Source organism: Lepisma saccharinum, chromosome 7 (assembly GCF_977018435.1).
Source record: "Lepisma saccharinum chromosome 7, izLepSacc3.1, whole genome shotgun sequence".
Classification (NCBI taxonomy): domain Eukaryota; kingdom Metazoa; phylum Arthropoda; class Insecta; order Zygentoma; family Lepismatidae; genus Lepisma; species Lepisma saccharinum.
Genome location: NC_139235.1, coordinates 67,077,617 through 67,098,480, shown reverse-complemented (window position 1 = coordinate 67,098,480; position 20,864 = coordinate 67,077,617). Strand labels below are relative to the sequence as shown.

Here is a 20,864-nt window from a genome sequence, read left to right as displayed (position 1 = left end):
TCCCGGAATTCCCAGTGAGTAGCCACCGTGTAAATATTAGTGTGTAAAAGTATTCTAATCCAATTATATGCATCAATTACCAAACTTTTGCATCAAAACACCTGTTATGTAGAAAATATTATTATTATTATTATTAATGCCTTGTTTTAAATGGCGGAGTTAAGGCCGTACAAAGCCTTTTCTTCCACTCAACCATACATTTAAAATTATACATTATTATATTATACACAAAGTACACTAAGTCATTTCACATAGGTCCACACACACACATTATACTCATACACACAAGTCTTAAAGCCCTGAATATAACACACAAAATACAAAATATATAATACACAAAAAACTAAATATGGAATGAGAGAATGCAAAATTTAAAATTGTATTTAAGTAACTGCAAGGTATTTTAAGAATTCGTTCACTTGCACATGCTTTTTAGTCTGCTTGACAGGGGAAGATCTAACGACTACTCTGAAGAGAGTGGCGAACACGTCTGCTAAAGGAACCGACGGAGCTTACTGCTCTAGTGCTTTCTGGCAACTGATTCCATAGTCTTACAGCCGATACGGAGAAAGAGTTGGAGAAGAAGTTTGATCTGTGGACGGGGATAGAGAGAACTGAGGAGCTGCGTGATCTGGTGTCGCGATCGTGAAATTCGTGAAGAAATTGGAAGCGAGAGAGGAGATAGGAAGGTGACTTGAGGTTGAGAACTTTGTAAAGTAAAATCAGAGTGTGCAGCGTTCGTCTTTCTTGCATACGTAGCCACCCCAATTTGAGAAAATAAGGTGATAGGTGGTCCCAATATTTTAAATTAAAAATGTATCGTACGCAGGCATTTTGAACACTCTGTAGACGTCTAGCTGACTCACCTGTTAAGCCGGAATACGCTACGTCACAATAATCTAAATGGCATAAAACTAGGGACTGACATAGTTTGGCCTTGATAGAGGTGGGGAGGAACTTGCCCATGCGTCTTATAGAATACAGAGATGCGAAAGCTTTTCTACACGCCGAACTTGTGTGATGTGACCATGATAAATTTCCGTCTAATACAATTCCCAGATCTTTAACAGTTTGGTTAAATGGAATGTGAGTCGAATCTACAAGAATGGAAGGCAGAATGTTAAGATCTACGTAACGTTTCAGTTTATCGGAAGCAATCAAAATTGCTTGTGTTTTATTAGGGTTAATATACATGCCATTGTCTAGCGACCAGTTAACAATCCTCTCTATATCTTCATTAACCTTGGAAATACCATCGTTTAACATTACTGGGGGTGCAGAATAGTACAACTGGACGTCATCGGCATACAGGTGATAACGGCAGTGTTTCAAGATATTTGGTAGGTCATTAATGTATAAAGAAAATAATAAAGGGCCGAGTACACTTCCTTGCGGAACGCCACAAGTAATCTCAGATAGCGCCGAGCACTTGCCATCATAAACCACCCTTTGTTTACGTCCAGTTAAGTAGGATTTGACCCAGTCGGTTGCAGAGGTGGTGAAATTAAAAAATGATTTTAGCTTGTAAATGAGAATATCATGGTCGAGTGACTGGAAAGCTTTGGTGTAGTCCAATAAAACTAAAACTGTCGCCTGTCTGCAGTCCATAGCTTGTCTGACGTCGTCGGTTATGTGAGTCATGGCGGTGCTAGTGCTGTGATTAGGTCTAAATCCCGACTGAAACGGAGCCAGAACTTCATTTGTATGTCGGCTGATTTGGTCGTGAGCAATATATTCTAATGCTTTCGATAGCGCGGGAAGAATACTGATAGGTCGGAAATTGTCAATGGAAGTGGCGGGGTCAGTCTTGGCGAGAGGAAGAACGTGTGCTATTTTCCACTTATCTGGAAAAATGCCAGAGCGCAGAGAAAGATTAAAAATGTCAGTGATGTATGGCAATACATGAGGTAAAATCAGCTTTATTAGTCGCAATGGGAGGTTGCCGGCTCCTTCAGAACCAGATTTGATCCGACCGATTGCAGTTGCAACTTGGAAGTCATAGACTGGGTTAAAATTGAACTCTATCATTTCTGTTTTGTGGTTTGCTATAGCTCTAATAGTAACATTTTTAGCATCGTTGTTCATTGAATTAGAGAGAGAGAAATGTGTATTTAATTCATCAAGCGACGAAACACGAGTAGGATCTACGTTACGTTTCTCTCCTAGCCCTAGATTTCTTAAGTTATTCCACAACATTCGGGGGTTGCCTTGCATATTTAATAATTCGTAAGAGAGCCTTCTCTTTGCGTTGCGCACGGCCTGATTACATCGATTTCTCAACACGCGGTAGTTATTAAAACTGTTTAAAGTATTTGGAGATTTGAGGCGCTTGTCAGATTTAAACCTGCGGTGAGCCGAATCGCGCTCCGCCATAAGTGCGAGAATGCTGTCGGTCATCCAGGAAGAAGCAGGCCGCGTGACGCGTTTTTTCTTGAGTGGAGCATGTTTGTCGAAAATGTGTAAGATTAGACTATTTAATTGATTAAGCTTATCGTTAATATCAGTGAAGCTGTTTATTGAATTCCATGGGGTTCTTGTAGCATCTTCGTTTAGTGAAGCGGGGTTAATTTTCTTTAAATCGCGGTATTCAATTATGTTTGGCTTGGATTTCGGAACATTGAGCGAGTAAGCAACGTAAATAAGATCGTGGAACGAGAGACCGCAGGCGCTCGTTTGTCCATGTTTGGTGATTCGAGAGCAGTCTCCTGTTAAGATGACGTCTAGCCAAGAATGCGATGTAGCCGTGTGGAAGGTAGGATCGAGCTTCAAAATATTTAGATTGTAAGAAGAGATTGCAGCGCGGAATTTATTTACTTCGGGTTTGTCAGTTTCTAAATGAAAGTTCAGATCGCCAAGTAATAATACATGCGAGTACATGGGAATGAGTTTAGCCAGTTCCTCTTCACAATTTACAAAGCACGTTCCAGGTGGACGGTACGCAACAGCTAGCAGTAGCTTCTGTTTGTTGATGGTAAGTTCCAGGAAAATATATTCTGTCATTCGTGCGTAGTTACCGTCAGATTTAGCCACAACCACCGCGGTAATATCTTCCCTTATCAGTGCCATCACCCCGCCACCTCGTTTCCCCAACCTGTCGTTTCGGAAGACGTTGTAGCCTCGCAAGGAGACCATGCCGGAGGATGTCAGGGGATTAAGCCATGTCTCCGATACAAGAATGCAGTGGAGATTCAGGGGGGAGAAAATAGCTTTGAAGCTATCGAGGTGCGCTTCGATGCTCTGTGCATTCACGTGTGACACCAACAGTGAGTTCGGACAAGTCTTCAGCTCATTTCCGAGAATTTTGGCTGTGCTGACCGCGGGGGGCGGAGTGCCAGGGCAATTAGAAGAGCGACGACCCTCTTCAGAATTTCGTCCACTGTCACCGAGATGCGTTGTTGCCAGATTAGCCATTTTTAGAATTGAGGTTTAACGAACAGAAACAAGATGGGAGAAGAAACATTAGCATACCAAAATTAAATTTAGAATTATTACTTACCCTGTCAAGCAGAATAGCATGGAGGAAAGCATCAGGGAATGACACACACACACTCACATTAAAAAACGATAACATAAACAAGAACCCGGACAAAAAACTCACACTAAACACACATGATTTGAACACATCACACACACAATTATTCATACACAGCGTATCATAACGACAAAAGTCACATATGCTCTTCATTACACTTCGTACTCAGTTCGCGTTGCACCCCATCTCAAGGGAGAACGTCAAGATCCTCGGGGGAAGATATAAGGTAGCGTCGACCTCCGTGAGATACGAAAATGCGCCCGTCTTGACTCCAGGCATTGCGTGTCCCTACGCGATCCTTTGCCACCCGCAAAACCCTCTGTCTGTAGGGAGTTAGCGACTCTGTAATTAATAGGGACGAGTTCTTTAGCATCTTCTTTGATTTCCACACCTCGTTCCTGGAGCGGTAGCTTACAAATTTCACTATGATGGGGCGTTTTCCCGATCTCAAAACTTCCGCAGACGATCTTTTCGGATCTCCCGGGCTCTTCTTTTACCTTCCACTTCTACCCTGAAGATGAGTGACGTTAGCTCTCTAAAGCTTTGAATCACCTGGTCGATAGCCCGAGAGAATCTTTTCATAATTCGTCGCCAGGAAAGCTTCAAGACTAACTACCTGTTATGTAATCACAAAATCCAGTTTAATAAATTTCTGAATTTTTCTTATATGTATTTCTTGCATTGTTGAATAATTTCCCTTGTAGCACATGAACACAATTTTTGATGAAATGCTCCCTTCATCAGATATTTATTCTCCACCAAGAGACGTAATCAAACAAGAATAAATGTCTGGCGAACAGAGTGTGCGTTCTTCTGAAACGTTACATCAAAAATTGTGTTTATGTGCATTTTAAGAACCGTAAACTACAAGAAATAATTCTCTGAATGTTAGTGACAATGCTTCTACATTAGCATGCAATTGGACATTATCAATTGCCTAGTGCTTTTAACTATACTTAGTCTAACACCACATTTTGAGAGAACAGCTATTCAACAAATTTATTTTCATCTACATGAAGACAAGCAAAGTGGCCTCTCAAAACGTAGTACTAGAATAAGTATAGTTTAAAGCACTAGACAATGGACAATGTCCAATTAACATTCCATACTAAAATCCACTTCATCACACAAACTGTTGCCAAATAAATAGAAACTTTGAATTTAGCATAATTCCAAGGATAATTAGACTCCACAAATATGCCACACAGCATCTTTTGGAGGCCCACGAAAGACCAAAACACCAGAAAAAGTACTGGCCAGTATCGACATTCCAACCAATACTTTCTGATACTGCTAGTATCAGCAGAAACTACAGCTTGGGTCAGCCCTAATTTCTTTCTTTGGGTTAATTGTGGTGATGAAGATGAACGATGATTACATGAAGTGGAATGTTATCTGTGTTTACATTTTTGATAGCCACATGTCACGCAATGACAGGGGGTAAAAAGACAGGTCAATTGAGGTACTTACTTGGTTAAAAACTAAGATAAATGATCATGTGTTGTGATCAGTTATTGTTTACCACCTGTATTAGTTCACCAACTTAAGTCTACGTAGGTCTTTCCAAAATACAGGGTAATTATAAATGATTCATCAAGTTTTAAAGTGAAATATTTCCAAACCAATTAATATAATGTGTGTGTGCTAATCATGAAACAAAAGAACACATCTGGATGTTTAATTTCTCATATTTGTAACCACGACGGCTGCCGACAGATGGCAGCACAATCCTAGTTTCCAAAATGGCGTCTATGCAGCAGAAAGCATTCTGTGTTTTGGAATGCTGCAGTTGTGGTCATTTCCACAAGTGAAAGAGGATTCCAATAACTTTGTAGTCCCATAGTCCAACTCGATGGGGCACTGCCCCATTGGCACACTGGGGTGCGTCTCTACCTGAAGGAAGAACTCCCACGCCGTTGGATTGGGCAATGTGCTGAAGATGACTAAGTGTTTTTCCCATGGCCTTCTAGTTTCCCGACCTAACAATTTGTGATTTTTTTCCTTTGGGGCCATGTGAAAGACACAGTGTATGTGCCACCACTACCAACAACTTTGGTTGAGCTGCAGGATCACATTACAGCTACATTTACGACCCTTGGTAGGGATATGCTAGAGCATGTGTGGGGCGAACTAGACTATCGCATAGATGTGTGTTGAAAGGAAGCCATATTCAACATTTATGAAACTATGTCTCAAACTTGGACAGTTTCGGTTTATTTTCGATTATCATTCTTTATTTTATGTGTTATATATTTTTTAATGCAGCCCTTTCAAACCCAATGAATCATTTATAATTACCCTGTATAGATAACTGATGCAGAAAGAAGAGAGAGTGGTACTTTAATCATCTAGCCATCAGAATTAACCTGAAGAGGTAGTAAATGTACTGGTTACGTTGTGGAGAAAATTTATGACAAGTTAGAATAAAACTATTCTATCTTGGAAATGATTGCTGAATTTTAAACAAATTCCAATAGAAGATTATCAGCTCAGCTTACACTGATATTTATGACTTAGAAACATCTTAAGTAATTTTGAATTAGAAGAGTCATTTTCAACTCCAATGAAACCATTACCTTGATTTATTAAAGAAAAATACTTACAAATTTGGGATAGGTGCCTTCCTCTGCCATAACACTGCTGTACACACAACAAGAATAAGGGTCGGAATGAGTGATGGGTCTGGCTCCAACTTTGTGTGGCGTCTGGAAATTCAAGAGAACATAGAAATAAATCAATTAATAACAGAAACAAGCTTTAAAAATATCTTGGAAGTTGTACATGTTGCTACATTCAAATTCGTACCTGGAGTAGTCACTAAACACCTGGGAAAGAAAAGTTCTGAGGAAGATTTTTGGAGCTGTGATGCAGAATGGAGAATGGTGAATACGAACAAATGCAGTATAACTGAAAGTAAAATAAGACAGTTAAAGTGGTTCGGACACATGGAAAAGATGGAGGAGAGCAGAGCGGCAAAGAAAGTTTTCTGTGGGAAAATCAGGAGGTAGAAGAATGAAAGGGCAACCCAGGAAGAGGTGGCAGGAGGATGCAGAGGCAGATCTAAGGCAGCTAGGAGTGAGGCGATGGAGACAGAAGGCTACAAACAGAGAAGAATGGACTAAAGTCATTATGAAGGTCAAGGCCCTGCAGGGCTGTAGCGCCATGTGGTAGGGTAAGGTAAGTAGTAGTCAATAAATATATAAAATTTGGCAAATTCAATCTTTTGAATACTGGGTGTACATACAAGTTGTTCACATGTTTATAATTAGGAAGAAGAATTCAAATTAACTTAGAGAAACATAATTGACTCACGTAATACATTAATTCTAGACGTTTTGCACAGGCACTGACTACCCCCAACATTTTCTGTTCCATGTGACAGATCTGATTGATTAATTATTATTTTACTTCGCTATTCTCCACCTTTTGGCTCATTCCATGCGCAGGTCAAGATTCGAACCTGGGACCCCTGGCATCGTAACATGCTAACCACTTCGCCACGGAGGTTGACATGTGGCAGGATTGAAGTTGGTGTTGTAAGACCACTTTATGCACAGTAATCGGGACTGGACCTACAGTTTAAATGTACCTCCACCAGGACATGTGGCAGGAGTAGCACAATGGTGTGAGCACAGTGCATGACAGTTTATTGAAAGCAGATAGTGAAAGTGAAATTGGCATATTTGTGAGGTTGCATTAAGGACAAAGTGTACCAAACTCATGTTCAAGATCCCTATGACATAGATGTGTTCTTAAACTCCAGCCAAGTCAGCCCAGGTCTTAAAAGTGGCTTACGCATACATCAGGAAATGTCATGTTGATGTCACTATCGAAGCTGTCCCGAGCTGTAGTTTACGAACAGCGTGGTGGATTGACTGCTTGGTTGACTCTTGAGCTGGTGCAAGTTTAACAGCAGCGGACCTGATTCTGGAAGTAGTATGAGGTGTAAATGGCAATAAATTGCATCTCTTTATAAAGCTCAGCTATATTAATAGAAAATTTTGATAACTTTAGAAATTGGCACGGAAAATAACCGAAACAATCAACAAATAACTTTATGCCATAATACATATCGAAAATAATTATTTTTGTAGTATTTTATTGTATGGTCAATTTTGTTTAGTACCCCGCATTAACGTTGAATTAAGGTAAATTAAGTCTTCAAAATATGCTTCAGTGACCCTACCATTGCAGTTGAGATCAAAACTACTTTTTCCAATTGTTTTATACTTTTCTCTCTTCGGATGCCAGTTTTTACATATCCTTCCATGCATAAATCCTTGAAAAGAATTACAAAATAATATTAACTACATCTTTTCCTTCAGTTATCTTCCGACTTACGAAGGCAGCAAAAAAATAATTGCTGGCCTGGTCATTGAAAGGAAGCTGCTGCATTGCATTTTCTGCTAGTTTCCATCTGCAGTCACGCCAGTCAGCCAACTCAACAACATCAAGTATGGCTTTCAAATCTTTCAAGCCAAGTAAGTCAGATATGCCACTGTGACATCACGGAACTTGAAATGGGCAGAGCTAGCCAGACTTGACTTGAGTTCTCGAATAGATGTAGCTGGCTGGCTTTGGCTGGAGTTTACAAACGTAAGGCATGATGACCAGAATAACTAACACCACCAGCATGTTGGTAGAGTCAAATTACATTAAAATGAAAATATTCTCTCGGGCTATCAAACAGGTGAGTTGTGGAAAAGATTCCAAAGCTTTCGAGAGCTAACGTCCCTCTCATCTCAAGGGTAGAAGTGCAGTGCTGAATGTCAACCCGGTGTATACACGTTCGTGGAGAGATGGATCCCAGTGAAGATGGCAGACCAATCGGGTACCGTGTCTACTGCAGCCGTGCTTCTGGTTAACTATCGCTAGCCAGGCTGGGTCCAGTTTGAGTCCTATGTCAAGACTTACATCAAATATGAACAGAATTGCAATACTGATGTCCAGTGCTCGAAATGTCTTTATCAGAGCTAGGCGCCAGCTCTCAAATTCAGGCACCAGGAAACCACCTACTGGCAATTGTTCATACTATAAGAAGTTGAGCATCACAGTATTCAAAACATTGCTAAATCATGTGAGAAAGCAGAAAATTACAGGTTGGGGGACAAAGAGTAAGGAATAGTTACTGATTCTATAAAATGTTCACAATGTGGATAAAAAAAAATCATAACACCATTAAGCCTTGTTTCCATGATATGAAAAACTCAATATGCTGACCAAGGCAGAAATTTATATCATTTTAAAACATAAACTAAACGTAACGTTTCAACCTTCTAGTAAGGTCTTTTGTACTTGGTACAGAGTCTGAAGAAGACCTTGCTAGAAGGTTGAAACGTTACGTTTAGTTTATGTTTAAAATAAAATAAATTTCTGCCTAGGTCAACATATTGAGTTTTTCAAAAAAATCATTTGCTAACTTACGCTGTACTGCAATTTGAACTTAGAATCTTCAAAATTTTGACATACAAACTTAAAAGAATGGCAATATTACAGCAAAAGATCACAGTCGCCAGGCTGAAACTTTTAGTCGCCATGGCGACCTGGCAACTGGGATTTTTCGAGCCCTGCTGATGTCAAAGCGAACCAAGCACAATAAAAACTTTTTGAGTTGATGTATCACATGAACAACAGTATGTTACTGTATGTCAATTAAATGTCTTCTCATGAATTACACTCTTATTTATGTGAACAATATCAAAATGGCAGAATTGTGTCATTAAAATAATAGTGTGTTAAAAATACTTTGCAATTTTACTGATATCTCAATATGCCATTATCACCTGGTATTTATAGCATAATTGGTCAATTCTTATCTGCACAGGCCCATACTAATAAATTAAATCACATGGATTTCTTCTAACTGGCAATAGCTTGAGCACAAGCGGCAATAATAAATTATTAAATCTAAATTATAATACTACTAATAAATTGTATTGATTCAAGAAGATTTTCACAGCACATGCAGATAGTATATTTCTTACCTTAAAAAATGTGTAAATGTCGACAAGATAAAAACAATTATTGACTGATTCATTGCTTTTGTGCCACCTTTGGCTAATTTGCGAAGATGGGGATGAGTGATGACATGATGAATGGACACTCGCAAACATCTATGCTGAGGCCGGGATTTGAACCCTGGCATTGTAGCGCAATGTGCTAACAGATAAAAATGAACACTGCACATCATACAATATAATGACATTTTAACCCGTGTGAAATGTCATTTTAATGTGTGATGTGTTTGTGTAGTTCATTTTGATCTTGTCAACGTTTTGACATTTTTCAAGGTAGGAAATAATAATTCTCATTTTGCCTACTTGCCTCAATTTACTCTGATAAGCTTACTTTTCATTTTTCCGCAGTGTACACACCTGACGAAGCCACCAGACGGGTGGTGAAATCGATCGCGAGAAAAATGTACGCGGAAAAATGAAAAGTGAGCTTATAAGAGTAAATTACCTATCTCCGCTATATCTTTAGATACAATACTCGCCTCAAGTTTTTCAACCACACAAGGATGCAAGGAATGTGAATTAAACTAGTCATGAAGTAGAGGATCATCAGCGAAAAATGGAAGTGTAGACTTGATAATGAAAGTTCATCCGTACTTCCTCCCTTTTCACCCAGATATTTTCTTTTTATGAACTTCAGTGGTAATTTTAGCAGTTCCTCTAGGTACTCTTCATACATTTTGCACAGCTGAAAGGAAAAAGAAAGAGAAGAAGTTGTTGATGATAATATACTGAAGTATGAATCACACTGATGTAAACATTTGGTAACACAGTGACACAGCGTGACCTTCAAAAATGTTCTGATTTCCTAAAATAATTTTCATCTGTTTTAAATAAAGTTAGGTGAGTGAGTGAATTAGTTTATTTTATGTTGCTTTTATCTCACTTTTTGGTAATTGCGAAGATGAGGATTAGTGATGATACAGGGTGTCTACCAAAATAACATCCAAAATTCTTGACTTTTTCATGCCTTTTGTTTGCCTTTTTTTGTTTCTGATGGCCCATACTTCGGTAAAGTTGTAAATTAGCAATTAAGAAAATAAATATTTATTTAATGAAAAACACCTATCAAAGGGTCAGTTAAGTTGAAAACTGAAATTGTATTTAGCAAGAGAATTAGAATTGCTTTATCCATCCTGCATTTGTCAGACTAGTGACATCTGGACTCACAGTCAGTATAATCTTATGTGGGGCTCATGTTGTCGTCTCTTTATCCATCTTACCATTCATCCTCATCTTTGCGATTAGCCGAAGAGGCAGAAAAGTGAAGCAACATAAACTAAATCAATCAATCAGTCATTGTGATAGTAAAAATCCTTGACCACAAGTCTTGACTTTATTGACATCCTGACCTACTTGTTGATTTCTTTACTTTTTCTTGACCTTCATGACTTTCTTGACTGGTACACACACTGTGATATGAAATTTATGAATGGATACTCACAAAGACCACACATGTCCAGGCCATGATTTGAACCTGAGACCCCTAGCATTGTAGGATGCTATGCTAACCACTCTGCCATGGAGGCCAGCTTAATTAGAGTTGAATATGAAGTAATGGAACATACAAAGATTTGAATGTCGACATCGAAAGAGATCTTTATTTAATTCTCTTCTTATGTAACATTAATGGCCAAGTACATATTTGATACTTCAGAAAAGTGCAAATTTTATAAAATGACAGAGCAAAAACACAACAAAGATTAAATTTAATGTAGTTTTTGAAAGGAGAGGAAATTTAAAAATGACCTTGCTACTGCAGGCCAAATAGTTAAACATCAAGCTTGGAAAAAATGTAAACTCCAAGTGCCACTATACCATGCGCGTGCACTCCGGTACAGCAAGGCCAGCAGCAGTGGTGGCACACAGTATAACTGTTACAAATTAATTCTATAACTTTTGGTTTCTCATTATTTCTTCCAGGTTGCCTCAACAGAATATCAACCTGCAAGCCTCCAAGGTTCGTCCTTTTCTGATATGGGGCCATCAACACCCTCTCGAGGCATGTTGACAAAACATCTGCATAGTATCACCCTGGCAATGCCACCAGGAGCCCGAAAAATACCCCAGGACCTTGAAGGATCCAATGGGAGGAAACATTGTGTGGAGACAAAGTTTGTTTTCCAACCCATAAGGGCGGGAAGAAAGCCGAGAGTGCCATCCGTTCAGTCTGCTGATGTCCTCAGTGTTGCGAACTGCACGATTAAGTGTCCAAGTGTACTGTGCACTGTCAGCGATGTAGCATATCCACCAAGCTAGTTAAAATTTATATTCATAAATAAACTATAAAGTTTCAAAACACAGGAGAAACAAAAATATGATTGCTGACATACAGATGACATATTCTATGTGAAGATAAAAGTTTCCGAGCGTTCGGTATATTACGACAGCTAACATGTCCATGGACACATCCGCCAAATAGAGTTGGTGAAACTCGCCGGCCGCGGTCACACTTTTTCGAGTGCTTTGCGAGGTGAAAAGTTATGGTTTTTCAGGCTGGTGAATTTCTATTTGTTTGCTTCAAAAACTTGAGTGTTGGCATTGTTTACTATTTACTACGGAAAGAACTACATGGTCCCAAAGTGGATTTGTGAATATTGTGATGAGTGAAAATCTTTAAAATTGTTTCAATCATTCGTGATCGTCTGTTGCATTAAATACGTTTGACAACACACCAACTGAAATTCGAAAAAATGAACAACTGCACCAGGACATTCATCTTTTCCTTAAGAGACGTTATGGGAACAGTATCAGGTAGAATGCTATTTTTTCATTATAACGTACCACGTAAAAGCAATGAATTCTTGGGTGTCTTAATTTTTCGGAATCTGCTTCCCCAATGGAAAATGTCACCGCATGCCACTGCACTATACATTACATCTTATACAAATTTTGCACACTTACATACCAAAAGTGTAACATACCTTAAAGAAGTACAGTATACATCCCAAGCCTAGGCTGACAGCACCACATGTGTTGCAGCTGAGGCCAACAAGAAAAACTGCCAGGGCCACAGGGAACCTAGACATTCCAGTCAGTGCCCAATCAGACCACTTAATGGAGCCAACAATGTATTTGGCCACAAACCTGAAATTTATAGAAAAAAGAAAAATCATAACTTTTTTTTCTGAAATAAAGTTATTGGTTTTAAAGAGACTTGACTGTATTATGTACAGTGATTATTAAACATTACTTTCCTACCTCCTTTAGATTGTGAACAGTGCAAGTATGAAAGATGTATTAGTAGTATATTCAACGTAAAGTGAGATTCAAAAGTCTATGAACTCTCATTTTAAAAATTCATTGACATAAAACTAGAAAATATTTTGGAGTATTGTTCCTTGTGGTGATATGTGGGTGACCTTGGAAACATGCTGCACCATGGGATAGCTGCACGTGACAGTGCACAGTGTGTGTGAGTTGGCACAAACTAAAATCCCATGTGCCATGAGTCTCCCGCAAGAACAGAGAGTTCCTATGTTGGAAGCTTATTTTGTGATGAGCCTGGTTTCATTTGGACGAGTATGTTAACAGTCAGAACATTCACATCTGGGCTTCAGAAAAGCCGCACGCATTACAAGACCCACTTCACTCGCAAAAAGTTGGTGTGGTGTGCAATTTCCAGGCGGCAAATTGTGTGACCATTAAAAAAACGAAACTGTTAATTCAGCTGTGTACGGAGATATTATTCATAATTTCTTGGCGATAGTTGAAGAGGAGGACCGTTATTGTTGGTTCCAACAAGACAGTGCAACCTGCTGCACTTTGAACAAGACAATGGAGATGCTCCGCCAGTTCTTCCAAGATCGACTGATCTTGAAAAAATTGTGGCCACCTCGCTCACCAGATATCAATCCTACAGATTTTTATTTATGGGGGACATCTAAAAAATACAATGTAGCTAAACAATCCCAGGATGCTGCAATATCTGCAGAACAACATAATCAGGGCCGTGAGGGACATCTCAAGCAACATATTGAAAATGTAGGGTCCAACATGTGTCGTCGTGTGAATTTGTGCATTCGAGAAAAATGGAAGGCAGTTCCAGCATATTCTGTTAGTATTGTATTGTTATATGTAAGCACGAATTTCAATAAAGTTATAGGTCACAGTATAAAGTACTTGAATTAAATTGTCCTTCATTATTTTCAATATTTTTTTTTAAAAAAAAAATCAGAATTTGGGGACTTTTGAATCACACTGCACTAAGCTGTCCAAGGTGCAAGTCAGATTTTTGCACAATGCCATTTTTTACAAAGTAATGGAATTCTGAGAGACAAGGAAAGTGTAAGGTGAGGGATTCATATTCAATAAGATGCTAAGTCAAACCTTGCTTCATCCTGTCTTGATATTCTCTGGTTGTCATTTCTGATTAATGATAGGAGTTACCTTAACCCATTCCTTCTATCTTTTATTTGAGATTTAATTTTTTTATGCACAGGAAGGTTAATCAGGGCTCGACCTACAGTTTAAAGTGGGATCTGAATCAATTGTACCTTCACATCATCATCTACCACATCACAGTTAATCTTATAGTACAAAAAGTGACATGAAATTAGTGAACAAGCAATTCAGATGCATGCAGGATCAAAGCTTATCCTAATTTTACACTTCACCTACCATACTTCTCATCACCAAAAATCAGCTGGTCAAAGAAAGCATTCACCATCTTCACTACTGCTGCATATCCATGTACAGAAAGAATGATATACGATTTAGTCATTTTTACTTTAACTTTACACTAATTGTAGCTAATAAGGAACCATTTTCAAATGTTTCTTCAAAATGTTCCACACAGTCTGGCGTGGCATCTGTAAATCTAAACTTCCACATTAGGGCTGTGCACCAATAGAGTATCATATACTCTGTCATATTTCTAGAACACAGCATATTCAAGAACACTGGATTATTTTGTGTAAAATTAACTTGATTAGAGTGTCATGAATGATTACTACAAAAGTTATGTAGTTATGACCAACCCAAATGCATTAAATCTCAGCTAAGCTAATTTATTCGCCACTCAGCAAAATCAGGCACAAGATCTCAAAACAACTTGATTAATATAGTTACTGTCCACTATTTATTTTTAACATAAAAAACCTACTCTGTGGCAATAACAGCCAAAATAAGAAAATCAAATCAATGGACATCATTTTGGCAACCAAAGAAAACATGTGCTATTTACTGAATTTCACCAGGGATATTAAATATAACACTTCTCCATATGCCAAATAGTGCTCAAATCCCAAAAATATAGATAACTCATCACTTTATGTTAAAAACATCCTCATTTCAAAGATTTTTTGAATTGTCATTTGTTACATCTGGACACCCACTGCACACCAAGTTAAGCTTGCTGGCTGGCAAGCAGGCCTAGGCAGAACAGCAGCATGAAGGCGAGTGCAGATGGTCCAATCAGAGGCATCCAAGGCCCCCGACATTATGACAGAGGACCTTTCCTTTATTATTCTGGGAGCGTTGTCTTTCAGCGAAGTCTTTGAGGTAGTTACAGAGATGAGAACAGTATGTGATTCCTCAGTGCTGAAAAATCTCGAGTAGGAGAATAGCCAAAATTAGCTGTTTTGTGTGGTTATGTCCATGGGAGGGGACCAAATCAGACTTACATGAGTGAGACACTTATCTATCAGGCACTCAGGCTCATAAACAGAAAACAGATCATGTCCTGCTTGAGTGTGTGGGCAGTGGAAGCCTTTGTTCCAAGCAGGCCTCGACCAGGCCAGACTTTCAGTGGAAAGTGCAAATCCCCCTGCATCCAGCTCCAGAATCACCATCAATGGATGGAACTGCAGGAAATGGCCCCCAAGCTACTCCAAAAATCTCCCCTGTGATCTCAGTGGTAAAATTCCCAAAAGTGTAAGAAAATTCGCCTGTGCCAAATGTCTGTTCATTCCCCAAGAAAGCCACATGTCTGGAGATGAAAGTAGTGATGTCACCACATTTATGTATCATAATCTTTTGTATGTGTTATTTAGTGTCAGAGTAACCTGCATGAACTGGTTATCAACCTTGATGCAGATATATATGAGTAGTAATAAAAGTGTTTCTGTGTAAAGGTAGGAGCTGGCTATTTTCTTTGTGTCAGGTAAATCTATCCTGCCTCTCTGGGCTACCGGACGTTTATGGGCCCCTTGGTCCTTTTGATAACACCAGTAAAATTGTGAATTAGTCTGCCTGGTGCAAATCGAAGGCCAAAACAGAGGCTTCTTGGTGCTTGGGTTTGCCTATCTCGTATGTCATTTAGTCCCATAGTCAAAAAATCACCTAACTCACTTTTATTGCCTCTCCGAGAGCATAAGATGGGGTAAGGATTGATTAATAGCAAACATTGTATAGATTAATATTTCAGTCCGCATAATACAGAAAGTCCATTGAACCCGTAGCATAACAATAGCTGTGCAGCTCAAGCGCCGAGCACCTTTGACGACAAGAAATTTCCCTGATTAGATCAAGAATCCGGTCATGCTGAGAGACGGTTTGTCCCATCGTATGGTGTTCATTTTCTGCAACTTTTGGCTAAAAGAATGATGAGTGATGACATGATGAAATTGATGAAGGGACATTCACAAAGAATACCCACGCCCAGGCCGGGATTTGAATCCAGGACCTCTGGTGTCATAATGTGCCATGCTAACCACTTTACCATGGAAGCTGGCAATTACTACAGGAGTTCAAAATATATATCGTGGTAGCACACGATCTCTAGAACTAATTATATTCATACTAGGTATGGACTGACATGAAATTTTGGCCGATACCGATAAAGTACTGATATAAAATTTACCAATACTGATAACCGATATTCTACCGATCCGGTATAAGATTCCAAATGGTCCTTGAAGAACCTGAATGGTTCATTGACTTCTTTAATAAATGTGTGTTTACAGGTGGTCCTCCTCCGTGGCTGCACAATCTAAGGCACGTTGCTTTGGATGGCGACTGCAGGACAGCATGGGTTTGATCCCGGGTTCAGTCTTGGGAAATTTCAACCTGTGTATATAGCCGGTGGCAACCCACTATCGTGAGAAAATTGGGGAGCTTCAAATGAGTAAGCGTAATGCGGTCGCGTAGACTTACTATAATGGCTGGGGATACATCGGGCTGACCCCCCCCCCCCCCCACTATTCCAATCCTGGTTGAAGATCTCCACGCTTCGAGGTGAGGAAGGAAAGCATGGGAGGGAGACCGACAGCCGGTAGGTAAGCCAAAGCCCTTCATGCACAGGATTATTATTTTTATTTATTACAGGTGACGGCAATGCAAAAGAAGTTCTACATTTAGACATTTACTTTTTCAAAAATTAGGGCATAGAGATTATCCAAAAAAATTATAACAAAACTGACCGAATTTTACACTAAATTATAAGATATTTAAAGATATATCAGATCGGTCAAATAATCGACAACGCAGACCTGCGAAGATTTTGCGGCACAAAATATTTTATGGGATATGAGCCAAATCAAGTGCCCTGATGTCAGATATAGTATTAGTTTTGAAATATCACGTACAGATTTTGTACAATTCCACATTTTAGTAATCGTGATGACGTACCTGTAATAGTATTAGAAGCACTGCTTGTAACATTAGAACAATGATATCACCAGTCGACATGGGTTTGGATGTCTCATAGATGACTCTTGTTTCTGAATAATTTCAGCATGTTGAATCTAAAAATGAAATCCATTTTTACCCATCACGTCTAGTTTTTTCAGAAAACAGCAACATATTAACTGCCTTAATTTCACAATAAAATGTGTTGTTCCATCATTTACCCAATATATGGCTCTGTTTAGATGGTAAAATATTGGTTTTCTACAATACAAATCCAGCAATTTTGAACTACATATGCACATAGAATAGTCTACATATGCACATAGAATAGTAAACATTTAATCTGTCTTCTACCATCACAAGGTCCTCCTCCGTGGCTGTAAGGTCTAAGCCACCTTGCTTTGGACGGCGGCTGCAGGATGGCATGGGTTTGATCCTGAGTTCGGTCTCCAGGAATTTTCGGCCTGTGTATAGGACTGGTGGCAACCCACCATTGTGAGGCAATTGGGGAGCTTCGAGTGAGTAGCATAATTCGATCTCTAAAATCTCCTATAACGGCTGGGGGTTGAATGTGCTGACCCCACGTCACACCATTACCGGTTGAAGAACTCCACACCTCTAGGTAGGATTGTGGAGGAAGATTGGCAGTCGGGAGATAGATCAAGGCCTTTCAAAGGCTGTCGCGCCATAGATTATTATTATTATCTACCATCACAAGACACATTGGATTCAAAATTGTATGGACTTTAAGTAAGTGTTATTTTTTAAATCCCTCATAAAAATTTCCTTCACAAAATATCCAAAACTTAATGTTATACTATGGTGGGTTGATTGATTTTACTGATGCAGAGTAAAATCATGACGTGATGGGAAGACATTTATGTCATTTCCGTGAGCAGCATTCAAAATACTTCCAGAATCACCTATTGGTTTGTAAACAATCGAACTTTCCCTTGCATAAATTTATTTTGTTGTGTTTTGTAATAGGTGTAAGGGAATGGCGAGAATTTTGATTATGAAATTGTGAACAATCCTGATGTGATGGGAAAAATGGATGTCATGTGCTTGATCAGCATTCAAAATACTTCCAGAATCACCTTTTGGTTTGTAAACAACCGAAATTTCCTTCCATATATCCAATTTTGTTGTTGCCGTAAGTCAATAAATATTTCATGTCATTATTGTAAAAAATCCTTATGTGATACAGGAAAACTGCATGCAGATTTGAATTCAGCCCACCAAAATTAGGTAAGGTCACCTAATTACCTTATGCCGCAAAACAAAAAAAATATTTCGCAGGCATGTGCAATTTTACTGATGAACCAATACACCAACATGCCTATATCGGCCAATACCGCTAGAATACCGATTAATCTGTCCCATCCCTAATTCCTACCTGACAACAATGGTGTATGCTGCTTTGCCATTGATGATAACAGCCACCCAACATCCCAGGCTAAGCAGGTAGATTGTTGTAAATGCGACCATGTACAGGATGAAGGGAAGAGCCAAGAAATCCAGACTCCTTTGCTTCAGCATGTAGCTATCTGGTGGCGGAAGAATGGAAGGGTATATCTGCAACTGGATGCTAACCCTGAAAGAAAGAAAGGATAAATATTAAGGATCCATTGGCATGAAATGTTTATTAATACAATTTGCTAACACTGATAAACATTAGATTTTATGCCAGGCACAAAATGTTAGTAATTATTAAAACAAGACTTTAATGTAATTAAAGTGGTTCCAGCCAAAGAATGGCCTTGGAAACCCAATTTTTGTCTTTTCTGTCAAAAGCCGTGGAGAGTCACATGAACCGCTGAACCAATTGGCTTTGTCCAGTTGCTGTGGTGAGGGGAAATTCTCGTGGTTTTCTGAGTTGCCAAATTTTTCGTTTCAAGTCTTTTTCAAAACAAGTAGCACCTTGAACAAGGTTAAGCATGTCGAAGCTTAATGGTTGCAGACGCATAACAAGTGAAAGGGTCTCCGATTCCTTGCCTCTCCCTGAAATGCAAGCGAAGGGGGCATGTTGACAGGAAGAGGTGACGTGTCGACTGGACAAAAATCAGGTGTGTAGCAACCTGTAGCAACACCGCTTGCATCCCCTTGAACTGGAGGTGGAAAGTCTGGGTTTCCTGAAGTCAATTCTTTGGCCAGGCGGACTTTAGGTGAAAGTGGTCATGTATGTCAAAATTTATGCAGTGATTTATTCATCCCTCGCCCCACACCAAAGTTTTCAAAAGTTACCTCTTATAACCATTACAAATGAACTTGTATCCACACTCCAATTGGAAAATTCTGGGTAACTCCGGTTTTTTAGTCAAATGCTAAACGTGCTTGACTAACAAGGCTGATCGTGTCTTTTTTGCCTGAAACAAGTTACATTTTCATCCCCACTACGAAGAAAAACACATTATTTCAAATACATATCAACACATAAATGTTGCTAACTGGTGTATACCATACAGTAATATGAAACTTTTACTCAAACAGTACCATAAAAATTAAGCAATAATGGTAACTAATAGAGCAGCTTTCTGATGTAAGTGGCAAATATGACGAGCAATGAAAATGAATGCCTCCAACTTTACAACACATCAATAGATGGCAGCATGCACTCACCTATTCCTTGAAATCTTTACCATTTTTTAGGTGGGTGAGAAATTGAATTGAATTGAATTGAATTGACTTTATTGCTGGGCGAGATTCAGCTGTTGCTGGAGTTTTTGAAATAGAGGTATGCAGTGATCATTCACCACTGTCGTTTAATGTGTGAATGAATTTCTCAAACTGAACGTGCTGCTACAAGTGACATACGAGGGTTGCAGCAAAAGTCATGGCAACTATTTTTTTCCATTTTGCATCAATTCATCAATCGTTTTCTTGTGGATGTCATCTGTTGCTGTCACTTAATTTCCCATGCCATTGGTTGAATGATGCGTAGTTAGGTAGGGGCTGGGGGGGGGGGTGTAAGCCACCTCAGAACCAGCCATTAGCCCCCCAAATGCATGTGACATATGCATAAAATAATTAAGGGAAGAGAAAGGGCACACAAAAAATAGAAAATTCTCATGAAACTTAATGTGTTACTCTTGTGGTGTGCCAATCACATATAAGGAAAGAATTTAAAGTTATGTCCTGATGTAGAATACAATGAAAGTTGAAGTGCATGTGCCTTTTTTACGGGAACCATATGTTCCAAACAACATTTTAAATAAAAATTTATTGCCGTTATTTCTTTTATGTTCCACCTTGGAGCGTTAGATAAACATTGTTACATTCAAACAATAGTGGTGTTGGATCCAGTGTTTACATAAACGTAGCCTTTCAACAATGAGTTCCCACAAATATGTTTTTTTTCTTCAAACATGAAAAAGAGAAGCTGTTCTTGTAGAGACGTGAGCAGAATAGCAGTTTTCATAGGAAAAAAAAAGGCGTCAGTTCCTTCAAAGAAGTGAATTTTGTTTCTGTGGATTTGTATTGTGTGGGGGACATTTAAAGATGTACACCTACATGATGCGTGAAAGTGTCACGATCCTGTAGAAGCGATTCAAACGTGCTTAATTGCTTTATTACATGGTGATCACTACAGTTTATTGGCGAAATCACTCTTTTCCAAGTCCTTTGTGCATGTTGCACCGCGACATTAATATGTATGCAGATGCGCAGGATTTATTTGGATTTTTCATTGTACGAAGGCAGTGCAGTTTAAAGTTGTGTTCAACTCTCTTGGTGATGGGTGAATCTTGTGG

The 20,864-nt window shown here is 39.0% G+C and overlaps 1 protein-coding gene across 1 annotated transcript in view; it reads right to left on the bottom strand.

Annotated features, from left to right (window-relative positions):
• PGAP1 (GPI inositol-deacylase) overlaps positions 1-20,864 on the bottom strand; it is an 82,971-nt gene that overhangs the window by 7,977 nt on the left and 54,130 nt on the right. The window contains exons 11-14 of the mRNA XM_083125364.1: positions 18,512-18,709; positions 12,471-12,633; positions 10,029-10,234; positions 6,136-6,237 (exon numbers count right to left, since the gene is read on the bottom strand). Of these exons, the coding sequence (XP_082981490.1) occupies positions 6,136-6,237; positions 10,029-10,234; positions 12,471-12,633; positions 18,512-18,709 (669 nt within the window). The remainder of the gene's footprint in view (positions 1-6,135; positions 6,238-10,028; positions 10,235-12,470; positions 12,634-18,511; positions 18,710-20,864) is intronic.